Here is a 17,462-nt window from a genome sequence, read left to right on the forward strand (position 1 = left end):
AGTGTACAACTTTCAACTAGTACTTACAAAATATTAACATATTTATACGAGCCTTCCGAAAGAACATAGTTCATACTGACATGTGTACTTGTCTTTATCGGGCGACACGTTTCACCACCTAACAAATGTTGCAGCACAGTGCAGGATGCGCCTGCATGAATCGGAAGTTTCTGGAATGTTATCGATAGTTCCATCCGCTGTCTGTGACCAAACCTTGTGTAAACTGATTGCATGTGTGCGCGACGCGAATAATGTCAAACTTTGTGGAAGGCACGCGGGTCCCAGCGATTACTCTGGAACATTCGACGACTGATGTATAAAAGCCGACGCGCTTGACCCGCTCATCAGATTTTCGACGATCGCCGAGTGTATTCACCGCTATCATTCTTTGAGTGTAGCCTGCTTTTGAGGGCACAAGTTCGCCCAATAAAACGTTAGTTTCATTAATCAAAGTTTTGCTGCCTTCTTCACCGTCACTACCACGTGACATCTGGTGGAGGCGCTTTACGTTCATGTACCGGACGCCTCCGACAAGCCGTAATCCAAGCCCGGACCGCAAAGACAACACCAACGTCGTCCCAGAACATCGAGCAAGCCGCCGGCTACAGCAGCTGCCTCCAGAACACGGTCTTCTACCAGATACAACCAAGAAGATCGTCCAAAAAGATCGTCCAGAGACGACCAAGAAGACAGCCCCAATGACAGCCGCAGCGGCCCCAATAGCTCCGCAGCAGCCCAGGGAGTCACTGACATTCCGCGGTTCCACATTTGAGGACCCGGAAAGCTCACTCGAGACGTATGAGAGGGTCGCTATGTTTAACAGCTGGGACAGCGACGACAAGCTGCGACATGTCTATTTCGCATTGCGGGACGCCGCCAGGACGTGGTTCGAGAATCGAGAAGCCACCTTGACGACGTGGGACCTGTTCCGAAGCGGCTTCCTGCAAACATTTACAAGCGCTGTGCGAAAAGAGCAAGCCCAAGCTCTACTGGAGACCAGAGCACAGCTGCCGAATGAGACGATTGCGATCTTCACGGAGGAGATGAGCCGGCTGTTTCGCCCCGCCAACCCGGAAATGTCCGAGGAGAAGAAAGTCCGCCTACTGATGCGTGGTGCAAAGGAGGAACTTTTCACCAGAATGGTAAGAAGCCCACCGAAGACCGTCTACGAGTTTCTTCGTGAGGCGACGAGCATCGAGAAGACACTGGAAATGTGGAACCAGCAATTCGACCACCGCACCAAGTCAACAAACTATGCCGTAGTTCAATCACTGGCCACTGACGACCTGCGCGAGACTATCAGGGCAGTCGTACGAGAGAAGCTTCAGAAGATCTTCCCTTCATCGCAACCTGAAGTGGCCTCAATCGCCTCAATTGTCAAAGAAGTCCAGCGATCGCTTGTAGTTCCCGAGGTGCAAATGCAGCCCCAGCCAGAAGCGATGACCTACGCCGCCGTCGCCCGCCGTCAAGGTCCCCCTTCACGACCGTGCCAGGGCCCTGTAACGGCTCAATTCCATCGACCACCGCCGTCGCCGCCAGCACGCCCACTCGTCGCCCAGCACAGCTACCCGAGGAAGACAGACGTTTGGCGCACTCCTGACCACTGCCCACTCTGCTACCACTGCGGAGAAGCGGGTCACGTCTACCGACGATGCCCATACCGACAGATGGGACTGCGAGGGTTCGCCGTCAACGCTCCGCGCCCGCAGCAAGGTGAACGCCCTCGCGATATCGCCGACTACATCGCCGCTACTGAGCGAAGCCCTCAACGACCGTCCCGTTCACCGTCACCAGGCCGCTACCTGTAGCCGCAGCGCCGTCCATACACTGGCCCAGCCTGGGGCCGGTCAGCGAGCCCCTATCCGGAAAACTAAAAGCAGCAACCGATGGAGGTGCGGTCGCTGTTCGTCGAACTGACGAAGATCCTCCACCGCCAACGAAGACGCCGAAGAAACTACCTCGACGACATAATGACATGCTGCCGTCCCAACGAAGTTTGGAAGCAAAGAATACGACGACGAAAGACAACCTGACGACTTCACATACCAGCCACAGGTCAACGCGACGCAGCCGTGATCCGACACCAAGACCGAACTGTGCGCTACAAACCTCAGATGGTAGAGCGGCTGCCCCAAAAAGGCTGTGGTCCCGGGTTCGAGTCCCGGACCAAGACGAATTTTTCTTCAACTCTGAGGCTTTTCATTCGAGGAAACCGTATGGGTTTCCTTTGTAGCAATTGCTACGAACGGGTGGATGTCTGATTTTCCCTTTATTAATTACTTTTCTCCACCTTGCGGGTTTCCGCAGAACTACTACGTCAAACACTTGCCTTTGCTTCGTGTGTTGTCGACAAATTCGACTTCGCCCTGCCATCTGCTAGCCGCCTGGTTAGCTCAGATGGTAGAGCGGCTGCCCCGGAAAGGCGGTGGTCCCGGGTTCGAGTCCCGGACCAGGACGAATTTTTCTTCAACTCTGAGGCTTTTCATTCGAGGAACCCGTATGGGTTTCCTTTGTAGCAATTGCTACGAACGAGTGGATGTCTGATTTTCCCTTTATTAAGCCTTTTTAAGGTCAATTTTTCTTGCCAAATGCAACCCCCCCAACACCCCTTGTCATTTTTTTTTATTGCACATATAAAATATATTGCAGATATAAAATCATATTTCAAAAAAGATTACGCCAATTCCTTTTTTAGAGTGAACATAAACTGACAAAAAATAATTTCTGTAGGTAAACAAGCATTGTTTATTCATGAATACAGATAGGCTTACATATATACTTGGAGTAAGCATGCACTATGGGAATCAATGTAAGTGAAGCTTTTTCTGCTGTTTGCTTTTACTGACAATAATTAGTGGTGATGTTCACGGCGAATGTGCATATTCTTCAGCGTATAGTCCCATATGAGAGTGGTGAGTTGATGCTAAACATTACCTGCTGTGCGCCACTGCTATATGTCTGCGTACTACACAGAACACAGAGGGAGACATTTGCTTCAGGCATTGCTGTGCACCATTGTTCATAATTTCTGAGTAGGTTGAGCATTGTCAGCAGGCCACTTGCAGATGCTGCTGTTGCTATCACCCGCACAAGCTGTCATTATCAATGTAGTGATTTATGCCCCCCTTGTTAGGCGACATATTGTAAAACATTTTAAATATTCTTTTTTTCTTGATGTCAGCTGGCATGCACAATAATGTTTCCGGTGGTTTGTTTCTGAAAATAAACTTAATTGCAAGTGAGCGTCTTTCCCGTCTGGCTCTCCTCCTTTTTTTCCGCGACACTTTAGCACTCCCCTCTACTCACGAGAAGAAAAATAATCGCATTTGGCTTGCTCCATCAGCCGCCATTATTGTTTTGGAGTCCCGCACTGACAGTGGCAGCCACCTGCTTGTCATCCAGCAGCAAATGCGGAATGAAAAAAGAAAATGTTTCTTTTCGTGGGAAATTTAACCGGCGTAATGATCGCGCCCCTCAATTTGTGTCAATTTTTTTGACAAAAAGTGCTATCATTATGCGAGTAAATACGGTGTCACATGATCATCACAGGGACTTTTCACTAAAATGGTGCGTATTGGGCGACGGCCTCGCGACCTTGTTCGAGATTGGGTTGCCAGCACTACCTCAGCGTAATGGAAACTAATCGGATGCAGCATTCACACAAGCAAAAAATAAATGTACTTACAGGTCTACATTGGCGCCAGTTCATGTTTGAAATGGTAAATGCCTGAAGAAATATGCAAGTGCACTACTTTCTTTTTAAAGAACTGTTTTACTTCATCACACTAACAGAAAGTTCCAAGTGCACTTTTTAGATTGCAGCATTTTCTGGATGCAACTGCACAATCCACCAAAATGTCAACACATTCATGCTTTAGGCATGCAATATTGCCACTCTTCCTGAGACAAGTGGAAAGTACTGTCCACAAACTCATTCTACTGAATTAAATTTAGAGCATGAAAGGTGCGGACAGTCAGGAGCCAATCCCAAAGCACTCGCTGGTATCGGCTTACCAGAGCATGAATGTAAGCAAGCCATGCACTGGAAATAATGGGCGGTGAAATGTTACACAAGTGTGTTGGTCACTCACTTCACTCCTGATGTCAGCACAGAGTGCCTGCAGGTCTGCACAGAAGTTGTCTGGAGGGTGCGAGGCCATCAGCAGGCCCACCAGTTGAGCAGCACACTCGCGCACTGCTTCTCTGCCCGACGACAGCAGGCCCTGCATTTGCACAGCACCGTGGACACACACTCACACCACCACCTCACGGGGCTCATTGCATCTCCCCATACTCCTTTGCTAGAACCCATTTATAATGAACTTGATAGTTCTGTGAAAAGTAGTAATACCAGTAGTTCCTTATATATGGACTCACCCTTAAAAACGCTCAAAAATAACCAGACCAAAGCTGGCATCAGGAGTTATAATTTTGCAGCACCTTGGTCTGAAAACCAGATTTTTAATTATAGTTTTCCTCCCGGTGCATTCCCACACCTAGATGCAAACTTCTGTTAGAAACGTCCATCTAAAGAACGAAATGCAGTGTCTTACAGCTCTTTCAAAATGGCACACGGTTCCGATCACCTGTCATTTCGAAAATGCAAGCGCAGCTACCATTTCTTATTTGAGAGCTTGTGATGTACTTCGCTAGCAGAGGGACATGAGTGCATTCTGCACAAGAGAGTTCAAGTTGGCTGGAAATGCAAACTTCGGAGACAGCATTCTGCCATTCTGCAAAGGTCTCAGCACTACGACTGCATGTCAGCCACACACGAGTCATAAAATTACATTATCTACGATGCTTCGGGCAAAAAGAATGCTATGTTAGAAAGGTAGAATGTCAAAGCAACCGTTATCAGCAATTGGCAATACATAAATAAAGTGTCGCCAAACCGTGATCTCCTTATAACGGAGTAGTGGCCACCAATACTTTGCAACATTGCATGGCGGCAGCACGTGGCGCAGCATTCTCACCAACTCGGGGCGTGTGAATATTGACAGTAACGACAGGAACGCTTGTGTGGCCCTTGATTTCATTGTGGAAGGCCATAGACATAGATGGTCATTCCAAATTGTTGAAATAGGCATAATGGACCATGGTGCCACACGGACAATTGTACAAAAAATGAGGAGCTACCACTGTGGTCGCACCAGTGCATACCCTGTGCCATGCTGTTCATGCTGTGCACTTCTACCTCGTAAAGCGAGTGACCTTCTTCACGGATTCCCAAATCCACGAACGGCAGTCGCTCGCTCATTTCAAAGGTTGTATTATCGTCGCGGTTGGACTGGCGCGAGGCACGCGCTGCCGTGCGCCCAGTTTGGTCGCGCTTCCGTGCTTTGGTACTTCGCCTGCGCCCTCTTTTTACTGTGCCCGAGCTCAAAGCGTTTGTTGCAACAGTACGGCAATTTAAAAAATGTTTGTTATATCTGGAAGCAGTTTTAATGGACAAGGCCTGAAAATTGTAAATGCTCTTAATGTGGTCGTCATAACCAATAGATAATTTTATCTGGGATCGTTATAAGTGGGTCCGACCGGATACAGTAGTGCTGTCAGTAGTGCAGTAGCTATGCAGTAGTGTTGTCAACAAAACATATCGCTACACACACTCCACATTGAACTGGCCATCTACAACATCTACAGAATATAGTAACATTGTTAAAGCTATAACATATTGAGTTTACATTACTTGAAACCACGAATGGTTTTTATGGCTTGTGCTTTCACTATGTGATCAAGTATGTTTTGGTTGTAAATGCAGCTGGTGTGCTGTCAACAATATCCAGTGAGTGCTGTTGGGCAAAGATGGCCTTCCGCTCCTCATTCTGCACTCGTGGTTATGATAGGCAATGTCTTCCACATGGTAAATGCTTCATATATTGTGGATAACAGATAAAGTCAAGATAATATGAAATCACCCAGTGCATTACTGTCTCTTGCTGCCAAGTGCAATGCACTGCTTTTAGGTCATGAATGCAGGAAGGCACATGTGAGGCAAAACATAAGTAGATGTTGTACAAGTGGCAGTCTATGTGCTAAGCTGCTGGCAAAACCGTTTGGGATGCCACTGCAATAAGGCTAAATTTTAGCCATGTGCAAATACTCAAATCTTCGATTTCGAATCAAACAGTGGACTCAACACCGCTCGGTAGGGGCTGCAGTGGTTGCTTTCATTACTTAATGGCTTATGCAACAGATGACTGGATCAGTGGCAAATGTGATACCGTGGTAGCTATTGCGTGTCGTTACGTTACAATTTTAGATTTCAAAGGACCAAAAAATTCCTTTCTCGGTTTTACAAACTTCCCGATTTAACAAAATAATTCAAGCGTGCTCATCACTTTGTTAAATCTAGTTTTGACTGTATCTACTATTCAGTTTTTCCAAATATTCAGTATATTTGGCGAAAGACCCGGTTATGGTTGGTGTCGTGAAGCTTGCTATGTCCAGGTTGATGGGACCGATCAAAACGATTAACATTGACGTGGACAGAGGGAACAACAAAACAGCACCAACAGAAGATTGGGCCAATTAGCCACCGGAAGGCCCGCTGATCCTATCAGATATTCAGTATTCACATACTGATTCACGCAGTGTGGAACTCTCTGCTGACATGCGAGCTTAACCGTTCTCCCGGGTGCCAGTTAGTTACGTTGATTGAAAACCGACTTTCCCCACATTCCCTACATCTTCAGAATCATAAAAACTGTAGAGTTGCAAAATATACTAAAAATGTTAAATTATTTATTGAGTTTTGCCAAGTACACAGAATGTGGACTCCACACAAAAAGTCATTACAGGAATATCAGATATGAGAATAACTATTCTATGTTTAGCAGGCTTTAAAAGCACCTATCCAAGCATTTGAAAATTCTGATGGTTGCAAAACATCATGATAAACAATGAAAGCAGTGAACCTGTTACATACAAAGGCATATTCACAATAAGCAAAAATACCCAACCATCTACTTGACCACTCGTTTGACTAAAACATTTTGCACATGTTATTCAAACTTGTAGCACAATTCCACTCAAGTTTTCAAGATGTATGCTACACCTTTTTAATATCTACTTTCATCAATGCTTTTGCTGTTGATGCCCTATCTCAGTATAAACAAACAATTATGTACGCAGCGCCTGAAAAGGTTAGTAAGAGTAGACCTTACCATACATCTTTATGACTAGAGGTACCAAACTTACCGACGGCTAGCAACGTTCTTCTTACGTAATGTAAGCAGACTCCTCAGCATGTTCAGCACCATAAGGCTCTTTTTTTTTCTTGCACAATATTTATAAGCACAAGCCTCAGTGTTCAATTCTCTATTTGCTTGTTCATTCGATATTCGGCACTTCTTTCTTGATTTAATGAATTATAAGCAAAGATAAGTATGGCAGAGCAACGCCCCAATCACAGTGATCTTAGGAAATCTACATGATAAGCATTTCAGTTAGAGCGCAGCTGAGGCGTCCGGTGAGGCCATTCGTTTGAAGGTAGTATGCTGTAATGACCTTGGGCTCGATAGCACAGGGGTGGAACAGATCATCAACAACCTTCCATGGAAAGTAATGGCCACAATCCCCAAGTAACCGACGAGGGGCGCCATGGTGTAGGATTACGTCGGGGGAGTAGAAAGTCGCTGACATCTGTCGCACAGCTGGTTGGAATTGCTACACATGCAGGCATATCTCATTGCACAATCTGTTGCCACTGCGATCCACTCGTTTCCTCTGGTGGAAATAGGAAAATGGCCAAACAGGTCGAGCCCCACATGAAAAAAATATCTTTGTGGGGACGTCAATAGGTTGGAGGAAACCAGCAGAATGCAATGCAGGAGTCTTCCGGCACTGACACAAATTGCAAGCAGTGATGTAAAGGCACACAGAGCGATAAATGCTGGACCAAAAGAAGCGGCGTCTCATGCGGTCGTATGTACAAGTTACACCCAGGTGTCCAGCAAGGAGCTTCACGTAGCTGCTGGAGCATGGCAAGTCGCCTTGGGACGACTAGGAGGAGCCATCGGGGTGGACACCATCATGCAGGGTAAACATCCCGAGGGAAGGATAACAGGGCACAGCACTTAGGCCGTCCATCAAGGTGTCAAGGACAGGATCGTCACTGATTTGCTTCTGTTCTGACCCATGACAATGACATGACGGCTACCTTTACTAATTACTTAGTACATCCTCCTGTTGGCGACCTGGCAATTACTGAAGAAGGCATTCTAAGCCTTTTGTTGCATATTGATATCAAGAAAAGTCCTGGACCAGTTCCCCAATGATCTTTGTTGACATATGCTAGTTGGGTTGCGAAGTATTTGTGCCTCATTTTTTTTCATTTTTAGACATCTCGCAGTACGGGATGCTTCCCGTCTTAATGGAAATGTGCGCAGATCATACCCATACACAAGTCTGGTTGTACCTCTAGCATTAAAACTACCAGCATATATCTGATTTCTACATGCTCTAAATTACTTGAACATATCGTTGCTAGCCATTTGATGACTTACCTTGACCACCGTGACCTCTTATATCCACACCTACATGGTTTTCGCGAAGGTCTGTCAACTATTAATAAGTTAATAGAACTAGTACACAACCTCGCCAAAAATATAAATTCTCGAGGCCAGACAGACATGATAAGCTTAGATATTAATTTCATTTCATTTCATTTATTTATTTTCTGAGAGTGCCGAAGAACAGCTTTATGCCTCACTATCGGTGCACTAGTGTTACACAAAGAACATAAAACCAAAAAAGAAAAACAGAATATCTCAAACAACAGTGGTACAAAATGCAACAAAAATTGAATTAATGACAGAAGTCAGATAATGAGCAAATAGTAGAGCTTAATATATCGAGAGCATGACGCAAGGTATTTTGCTGTGTTACAAGACGTGTTACAGCATTAGAGGTGCAAGAAGAATTCACGTAGAAAATGCTAGGATTATGCAAGTTAGAGCGTTACAGCTGACAGTAGCAGCAGACATCGAGACGTGGTTGTGAATTAGTTTATACAAGAATAAGTAATCATGGTATCTCTGCCTTATTTCTAGGGGTCTAATATTAAACATGTGCAGTACAGGCTCATAGGCGCCCAAGAAATCGACCGTACAGGATACGAATGAAACATTACTGAACACATTCAATTTTTGCTACATTGGTCAAATTAAAGGAAAGCTGAAATGGTTTTCAATTTCCATGAATTGCTGGGATTGGGAAGAACAGACCTAATAATTTACGGTTCCGAAATTTTTTTCTTCGTTTTGTTAATATAAGGGGCGGAAATCGCTTTCTAGATCAACCCCGCGGACACGCCCCCATCACTTCCTGGAGCGCCGGGTGAGGTGGTTGCCAGAGGAGAGAACCGGCGAGAGTGACATCCTTCGTGTGGACCGACCTGCCGGACCGGCGTGCTGGCATGTGTTGGCATGCCTCTTTCCATCCTGCGCTTTACTGAACGACGCTACGAGAGATCTGCCGCCGCCGCCGCTCACGTTTGTTTTCTTTTGCGATTTTCGTAAACTGTTCTTTCCTTCTGTGCTGTGCGAGTGCCTACAGCCAAGGGCGCCCAACATGCCCTCGTTCTGTGCAGCATTCGGCTGCGCGAGCACAGGCGGGCGAGACGATGTGGTGTTTCACAGGTTCCCGAAGGACAAGAAGCTTGCAGCGCAGTGGGTCCGTGCGGTGAGGAGAGATAAGTTTGTGCTGACGAAATCAACTGTGCTGTGCTCGGACCATTTCCGCGATAGCCGGATAGCCTTACGACAAATGCGGAAACGCGTTGTCACTAGCGTTGCTATACTCTGTTTCATACATCAGGTGCAACGCTGTGGAGGCTTGAGATACTTCTTGCAGTGGCTGCATTCGCACTTAGAAAACGTTTGGTGTTTCTTGACCCAATTTTTGAGAAAATTTTCCATATATAAGCTCAGTTCTGAATGAAAAGAAAAGAATTTACGCATAGAAACAATCCGTGTACTTATACGGCTGCTAACACGTTCTTTTAAATCAATTTTCTTTTCGGCATATTTTAATTGCAGCCCGTCGCGGCAGCTTCACGTGCATGCTCGCGCGAGCAAACGCCGCTGGCACGCTGCGAAGCATAGACGGAAACGCGCACAGTAATAAATTTTGGTGTCCGGACTTCATGCGTAGCTTCCACAGCGTTGCACCTGAGGTATGAAATGGAGTATAGGCTTGCCTAGTGACATTCGACGTACGGTTCAGTTATCGTGTTTACCACACGGCGGTGCTAAAACTGCCTAATATCTTTATGTCAACACTAGCATGGAGCACGCATACCGATTCTTGATCGAGCCACAATCGCAAAGTCGTCGAACCATAGTATGAATATTGCACATATAATACCTCTGGCCATCTCTGGATGTGTATGATAAGCAACTTCCATGACTGTACCTCGCAGCACTGGATGTGCGCGCTTTGAAACGCGGCACATATGTTCGCGATTGTGTGTCAACACTAAAAAAACCACGGGACTTACGTACTTTAGACAAGCAGCGGCAAGGTGCTTGACATTGCGGAATTGCACCTGTGTTTACAATCTAATGAGAAATTAGTGCTTCGGCATTCTTCCAGCAGCAAGTTTCCAGTGACACTTTAGCGCATTTTTTTCTCCCGTCATTGGAACGTGCAGCTACATGAAAAAAAAGAACATACGCACCAGCTAAGATTTCCAGCGCGCGAGAAGGTGCACACATCGCTCTCGCTGTTGGCACATTCAACACCGCCGTTGCCGCCGTTGCTGCCATCGTTTTCCGTATCGGCTGTCGGTTCGAACATGTACGTCGAAAATACAAGTTGTCCGAGACAGCAAGAACGTTCCATAATGCTTACAACTCCGCTATGAAGCCAGAACAGAACAGCGTGCTATGCTCTGAAACGGCGGCGCCGACCGGCGACTGCCGCGAATGACGTCACAGCGGCCCCGACCAATCACAGGCAACAGCGGCGTTCGCACGATACCCTGAGGCGCTGGTGCACGTTTTCTTGAAAAAACAGCCGCTTGCGTTTGTTTCCGCCCTTTTTGAACCAGATATTCGTGTTCAGGGGACTCAAAACTATAGAATGCCGCAGAGAACTCATTTTTTTCGAAAAGTGTTTCAGCTTCCCTTTAATACAGTTCCATACAACAGAACTAAACTCTAACTCCGAGTGGACAAAAGAATACAAAAGAATAACACAATTGACATTCGCAACCTTTTTAGTCATTCTTGATATGCAGCCTAATTTCCTGTAAGATGCATTAACGATGCTTGAAACATGTTTTTCGAAAGTTAGCCGGGAGTCAACCAATATTTCTAAGTCGCATGTACAACATGCTCTTTTCAAAGGTATGTTATCAAGTGAGTATTCATTTAGTAAAATGCATATTTTGCAATTAAAGGAAACAACAAGTGTCTTAGTTGGATATATTCGCAAAAAGTTGGAAGTACACCACCCCACAACAAAATTCACATCTTCAAAATTTCACAAGTTTTGCTAAAGCATTTGATAAGGCATCACATTTTAATTACTGCAAAATACTGCTGCCATTTACAGTAACACCTCCATTTCACCAAGAAGTGAAATGGGTGTATTTTAGGAAAGCAGAAGTTTAACTTACTCAAAGCTTAATGTAGGTTGTGTATTTCTTGCAACTACTGCACAGTAATGGCTAAAATAAGTCATGTCCACAAATGTGTACCTCACGACTGAAGGGGATACAGTGAAACCTCGTTACTACAAACACCACATTAACAATCTTTTCAGATTAACCAACTTTTCAGAAATCCCCAGCTGACTTCTTATAGTTTCAAAGTAAAAATATTTCAGTAATACAAACTTCAGAATATCGAACTTTTCAGAATAACTGTCGTTATTCAGTTTTCATGTCATGTTAACAACACCTCATTACTACGAACTAATACTCTGAAATCTGGAGATTCTTAGATTTCCATGTATCTTTCACGGCAGCCGAAACAGTAGGCTAGCAGACGGCAAGGTGCAGAAAGCGAGTGCCACGGTGCACAGGTTTGGAAAATTTGAGATGGTGCTCAATAAAAAAAAAAAAATGCAGGAGATAATTTTTTTTTAAATCTATTCCGGAGGCGACAATGCATAGGGTTTTGCGAGTGCATGCTCCACCCAGGCAAGTATTGCCTAGCAATGGAGGCACGTCTCTTCTTTCTTTCATCTTTCTTTCTGTGCACGCCTCTTTCTTTTGCGCTTCTTTCTGGAGCTGTACTAGCTAGGACTTCCCCGGACGGTGTCATTTACACGCGTTTGCGCTTTGGAATAGTTCAGGTGTCTGCCTTGAGTGAGACAGTTGCAGTGTCCATGGCAAGAAATGTAGAAACAAACAAGAAACATGCACTTTGGAAGCAACATGGAGCTTCCTTTCTGTCAGTAGTTTTCTCAGCATCAGCATCTGCTTTGTGCATGTCACTCTTCCTATAAGGTGCTCTGGTGATGCATGGCGGTGGAATCTAAGGAAAACAGCAACAGCGAGGGCCAAGAGCCATGCGGCAATGTTTTCGTGGATAGCTCAAATGGCGACAACTTATCAGTTGAAGAATTGATGGGCAGAATGGTTCATTTTCGGTTCTTCACTATAACGGCCTTTTAGAATAATGAACAATATCGAGATTTGACTGTATAAGGAAATCGAAATTCCTTTAGACCAGGCCAAACTGAATGCCAACCTGCAAAAATATAAACATTAATTTAACAAAATACAAACAAATAGATCTGAATAAAACAGTAAACATGTGCGTTTCAAGAAAACAAAGTTTCTCAATCATTAGTATTCTACTGGCAACCACATCTTATCAAATCTCAAACAGTTTAAATACCTCGGCATGAAATGCACCCACAATCTGTGCTGAAATGTCCATAATAATTATGTATGTGCCAAAGCCAATAGGGCTCTCTGGGCGCTGAGGCAAAATTTAAGAAGTGCTACTTCAGATATCAAATGTTTAGCCTACAAAATGACAGCCTGATCCATTTTTGAATCTGGAAAAATAGTACGAAATCCACATACTCAAACTAGCAAGGCAAATTAGACAGAATAGAAAGACTTGCTTCGAGGTTTATATTTAACAAGTGCCATCGTTGTTATTCCCTTTCAGCATTGTGCAAACTCGCACACCTTCCTTTGCTCGAGTCCAGAAGTTCTCATGAAATATTCAAGCTCTTATCAAAGATAAAGATTGAAGTTCTCTTTTCAAATTATACATCAACAGATAAAAATTGATTATACACAATGTTTTCAAATTAGGCCTAAGGAAAATTCTCTACATTTCCGCAGTATGTTCATTCCACTGCTGCTCGCACGTTATGATTGCTTTAAATATAGTTTTTTTCCCTAGAATCATTGCAGAATAGAACATGTTGCCTGATCATGTAATAATTAAACTCACCTCCTTTGAAAATTTTCTTGGCCAGAATTACCGATTTACTAAAGTTTTGACCTTACTTCGCTATTTGTTATTCTCTTGTTCTAATTTTGTATGCGCACATACCTTTTGTTTGTTACCTTTTTGCACTGTATTCTTCAGAAAGTGGTTTTGTTTTCTGTACGAACATCACGTGCGAGTTATTACGTCATTGTAGTTCCACCTCTGCAATATCCCCTATACAGGGCTGACAGTATGAATGACTGAATGAATGTGGAGCAAGTCAGAGATGGACAGAATGGAGATGTCCGAGTCGGCGTCTGCATGTATACACCTTGGATTTATATATGATATTAAGCAATGCTGAAACGCACTATATTAAGATTTATTATACAGCATCCACACACCGACTCTTGTCATGTCTGTGGGAAATTGTGCACAAGTGATTGTGATTTAGCCAAATAAGTCTGGCTGCCTCAACGACGCAGCATACTCAGCCATGTAACTTCTCATGCTTGTGGGAAACCTGTTCGTCACGCAATCTACAAGTACAGCTAGTTACTGCAAAAGCCCCTAGGTGGTACCCACCGAGAAGACAAGATATAAAATGATATGCTTCCACACACGTGGCAAGAGGCTATCGAGTTAGCCGCATAAAGAAATGGCGGTCAATTGGAAGGCAATTGAACAGGACGACCTGACTGCGTTCATAGGATTGTTCTAGGCTGTATTCACAAAATTGTTATAGACAGTTGAGTTCGGAATGCCATTTAAATAAAGCTTGCTCGTTCCTTTTTTGAACCTTGGCAGCTCAATGCACTGACCCAGCAGCCAAAACGACTGCACGCTTTACGTCCACTATGCCAGGGACGGAAGCAAAATCAGTGCTTAAATTTGTTGGTTGGGTATATCATGCACTCTTGATGATTTGAAGTATCCAAAAACTATTAAAAAATATTTGAATTGGAACTGGCAACTATTTGATTTGAGGAGTAAATTTGATAGGATATTTGATTTGCCATTCTAAAGTTTCAAATATTTGCACACTTGTAATATTGGAGCACACCTGAAACCAAGTCTGAGGATATTGCACTTGCTATGGGCATGGGCCGACTTCCTCGTTGCACTGGCCAAATGGCTTGCAAGACTGCCTGTCAATCCAGCCCAGCCCTACACAGGCAATGCCAGTTGTCTCTGCTGATCAGTGGTTGCTTAAGTGACTATTTACACAAGGATGAGCCTTTCTATGCAGCTGTTGAAGGGGGAAAAGAAAGAACATTTAGCTTGGGTTCTCAGCTAGGCTAGTTGGTAAGACATCATTTTTATAAGTTCACACATATGCACACAGAACAGACCATTCCATTTGGCCCACATCTTCTCCATCCACCATGTATATCTGTAAATTTCTGTAAAGGCTTTAAAGCCAGCCTTTAGCTCGGCCCACTGGCCTTGGACTGTTGATGCCGTTTTAGAGCATGCATCTTCTTTACCACACGTTTTGCCTTGGTGGAGAGGGAGCCACACAGGTGACTTGCGAGAAGTGTCACTTGAGATGCTCAATGTGTTCAGTCTTGAAGCCTCAGCAGCACAGGTGAGAAGAGGGCATAAGAGGCTAGCTCAATGGCGAAAGCTGCTCAAGGATGCAGTACAGGCTATGGCAATGTGCTGCTCATTACAGTGGAGCCGAGTTGATAAGTTTCTTAAGGGACAGCAGGAAAGAAAGATGCATGATCCCGGAAAGCATGACATCCTATAATGCTTGCAGCCATGTTGCAGAGCAGGCAGGAAAGTACTCCAACATAAAACTTTATTTGAACTTAAATAAAAACCCAACAAACAGTGGAAAAATGCTACATTGCAAGAATTTAGACAAACTGTTGAAAACCAGGGAGGTAACCATTTTCAGCCTTGGCATGTGGCTCTAAACACAGCTGCCCCCAAAGAACAGTGCTCCATCAGCAGTGCTTGGCTGCAGTTTTTGGATGTAACAACTGCGAAGGCATGTAATAAATGCCAAGCTAATACACATGACCCTATGGGAACTACTGTATAAACTGGAATATGTGTTGAGATATTCTCTTGAAGAAAGTAGGCTAACACATCCCTTGTCTTATATAGTGGTCTTTAGCAGAACGTGATTCATCATATGGTGGCCCAGGTATGCATGTTGGCCGACGCATAGCCATATCCATATTTATGTCCAAATGTGATCGCTAAAATGTTTTTTTCTTATCGCTGGATTTTCTTGCGTGCACTCTTCCAATCGACCTCGTGTGTGATTTATTTTATGTGTGGTGAACGATGAGTGGCCGTATGCAAAGTCAATTTTCAGCAGTGTTCAATATTAAGAGAGCCGTGAACCACTTTTCATCGAAGTCAATAAATGCACTTGAAGTTAAAATAGACTATTCCACAAATACCTTGCCGAAAAAAATACTTCAATGCATTCAACAGAAGCAGAGTTATCGACAATCAAACACCCCCCACGTGGTGCTTTCACTCCTTCTTCAACGACTTGCACTGCAAAAGCTATGGCATAGTGGGGCGTGCAGTTTGGACAAGCAAGTTTGGACAAGCACGTTTGGCACGCCTAGCCAAACATGCTTGTATTCAAAGAGCCACAGTGCGCTCAGCCAGCTGATTCGTCACGAGACCCCACGGCAGCCGTGGTGTGTACACTACGTAGCAGACTGCAAGCTACATGCAACAGCAACGTTTGCTTTGTGAACGACAGGGCTCGAGTGCGCGCTCGCGCTCATATGCTCCTGCCTGGCTGTGCTACGTGGTGCAGACCGGCTTTGTCCTGCACCAGCTTGACCGACAGATAGTAGCCACATCCAACTTGCACATTTTTGAAGTGCTATCAATAGCTCAACACAAAGTGAAGTCTGCTAAGGCATTTAACCAAGAGCGACCAGGAGTGAGCATACAAGGTATGACACAAAAAAAACGAGACTGGTCCAATAACTTATTGTACTTACTGAATCAGTTCTCTGTGACATTAGCACCTTTAAAGTAGTCCCCTTCAGCATTCACACACTTCTGTATTCGGTGCTGCCATTGCTGGTAACAGTTCTGGAACGAGGTTTTTGGAAGGCCCTTCAGGAGATTCTCCATTTTTGCCTGAACCTCTTCAACTGAGGTAAAATGGGTTCCCTTTAAGCAAGATTTAACTTTAGGAAGTAAAACAAAGTCGCATGCAGCCAAATTAGGTGAATAAGGAGAATGCCCCATCACAGTAATGTTTTTGCTGGTCAGAAACTGCTTAACAGATAGGGCAGTGTGACCGGGTGCATTGTCCTGGTGCAACAGCCATCCATCACTCCACAACTGTGACCTTTTTTTCAGAATTTTTTGACGAAGTCTTTTTAGTACTTCAAGGTAGTAGTGTTGATTAACAGTCTGACCACTGGAAACCCACTCAATCATTACAATTCCATTAATGTCGAAGAACACAATTAACATTGCCTTGAATTTTGATTTTGACATGCGTGCTTTTTTGGGTCTTGGGGATCCTGGAGACTTCCACTGCATTGACTGGCGCTTACTCTCTGGGTCATAGGTAAAAAATACATGTCTCATCACATGTTACAACAGATTCCAACAAATTTGGCTCGTTTGCAATGCGTTCTAACATGTCCACACACACGTCTTTACGGCACTGTTTTTGGTCAACGGACAGAACTTTTGGAACAACCTTCCAAAAATCTTCCTCATGTGTAATTTGTCCGTTAAAATGCGTCGAACAGCTTTCCTATCCAAGTTAACCAACTCCGCCACTGCACGAGCACTTAATCTTCGGTCACCACGGATCACATCACGAACTTTGGCAATGTTTTGGTCTGTATTCGCTGACCTTGGGTGCCCAGTACGTTCATCATCTTCCACACTGTCCCTTCCCCCTGAAAACTGCTTATGCCATTCAAACACACGTGCACGAGACAAAGTTTCATCTCCATAGGCCTTGGTTAATATTTGAAATGTTTCCGTGGCTAATTTCTTAAGTTTCACAAGAACCTTGATGTTGATTCGCTGTTCGGTTTTTACATAAGACATTTTTCT

The 17,462-nt window shown here is 44.5% G+C and overlaps 1 protein-coding gene across 2 annotated transcripts in view; it reads right to left on the reverse strand.

The window, feature by feature from the left end:
- The window catches only part of LOC126539960 (proteasome adapter and scaffold protein ECM29), a 467,228-nt gene that overhangs the window by 256,414 nt on the left and 193,352 nt on the right, over positions 1–17,462 (reverse strand). For both annotated transcript variants that reach the window (XM_050186788.2, XM_050186787.2), the window contains exon 16: positions 4,092–4,223. In XM_050186788.2, the coding sequence (XP_050042745.1) occupies positions 4,092–4,223 (132 nt within the window). The remainder of the gene's footprint in view (positions 1–4,091; positions 4,224–17,462) is intronic.

Source organism: Dermacentor andersoni, chromosome 2 (assembly GCF_023375885.2).
Source record: "Dermacentor andersoni chromosome 2, qqDerAnde1_hic_scaffold, whole genome shotgun sequence".
Taxonomy (NCBI): domain Eukaryota; kingdom Metazoa; phylum Arthropoda; class Arachnida; order Ixodida; family Ixodidae; genus Dermacentor; species Dermacentor andersoni.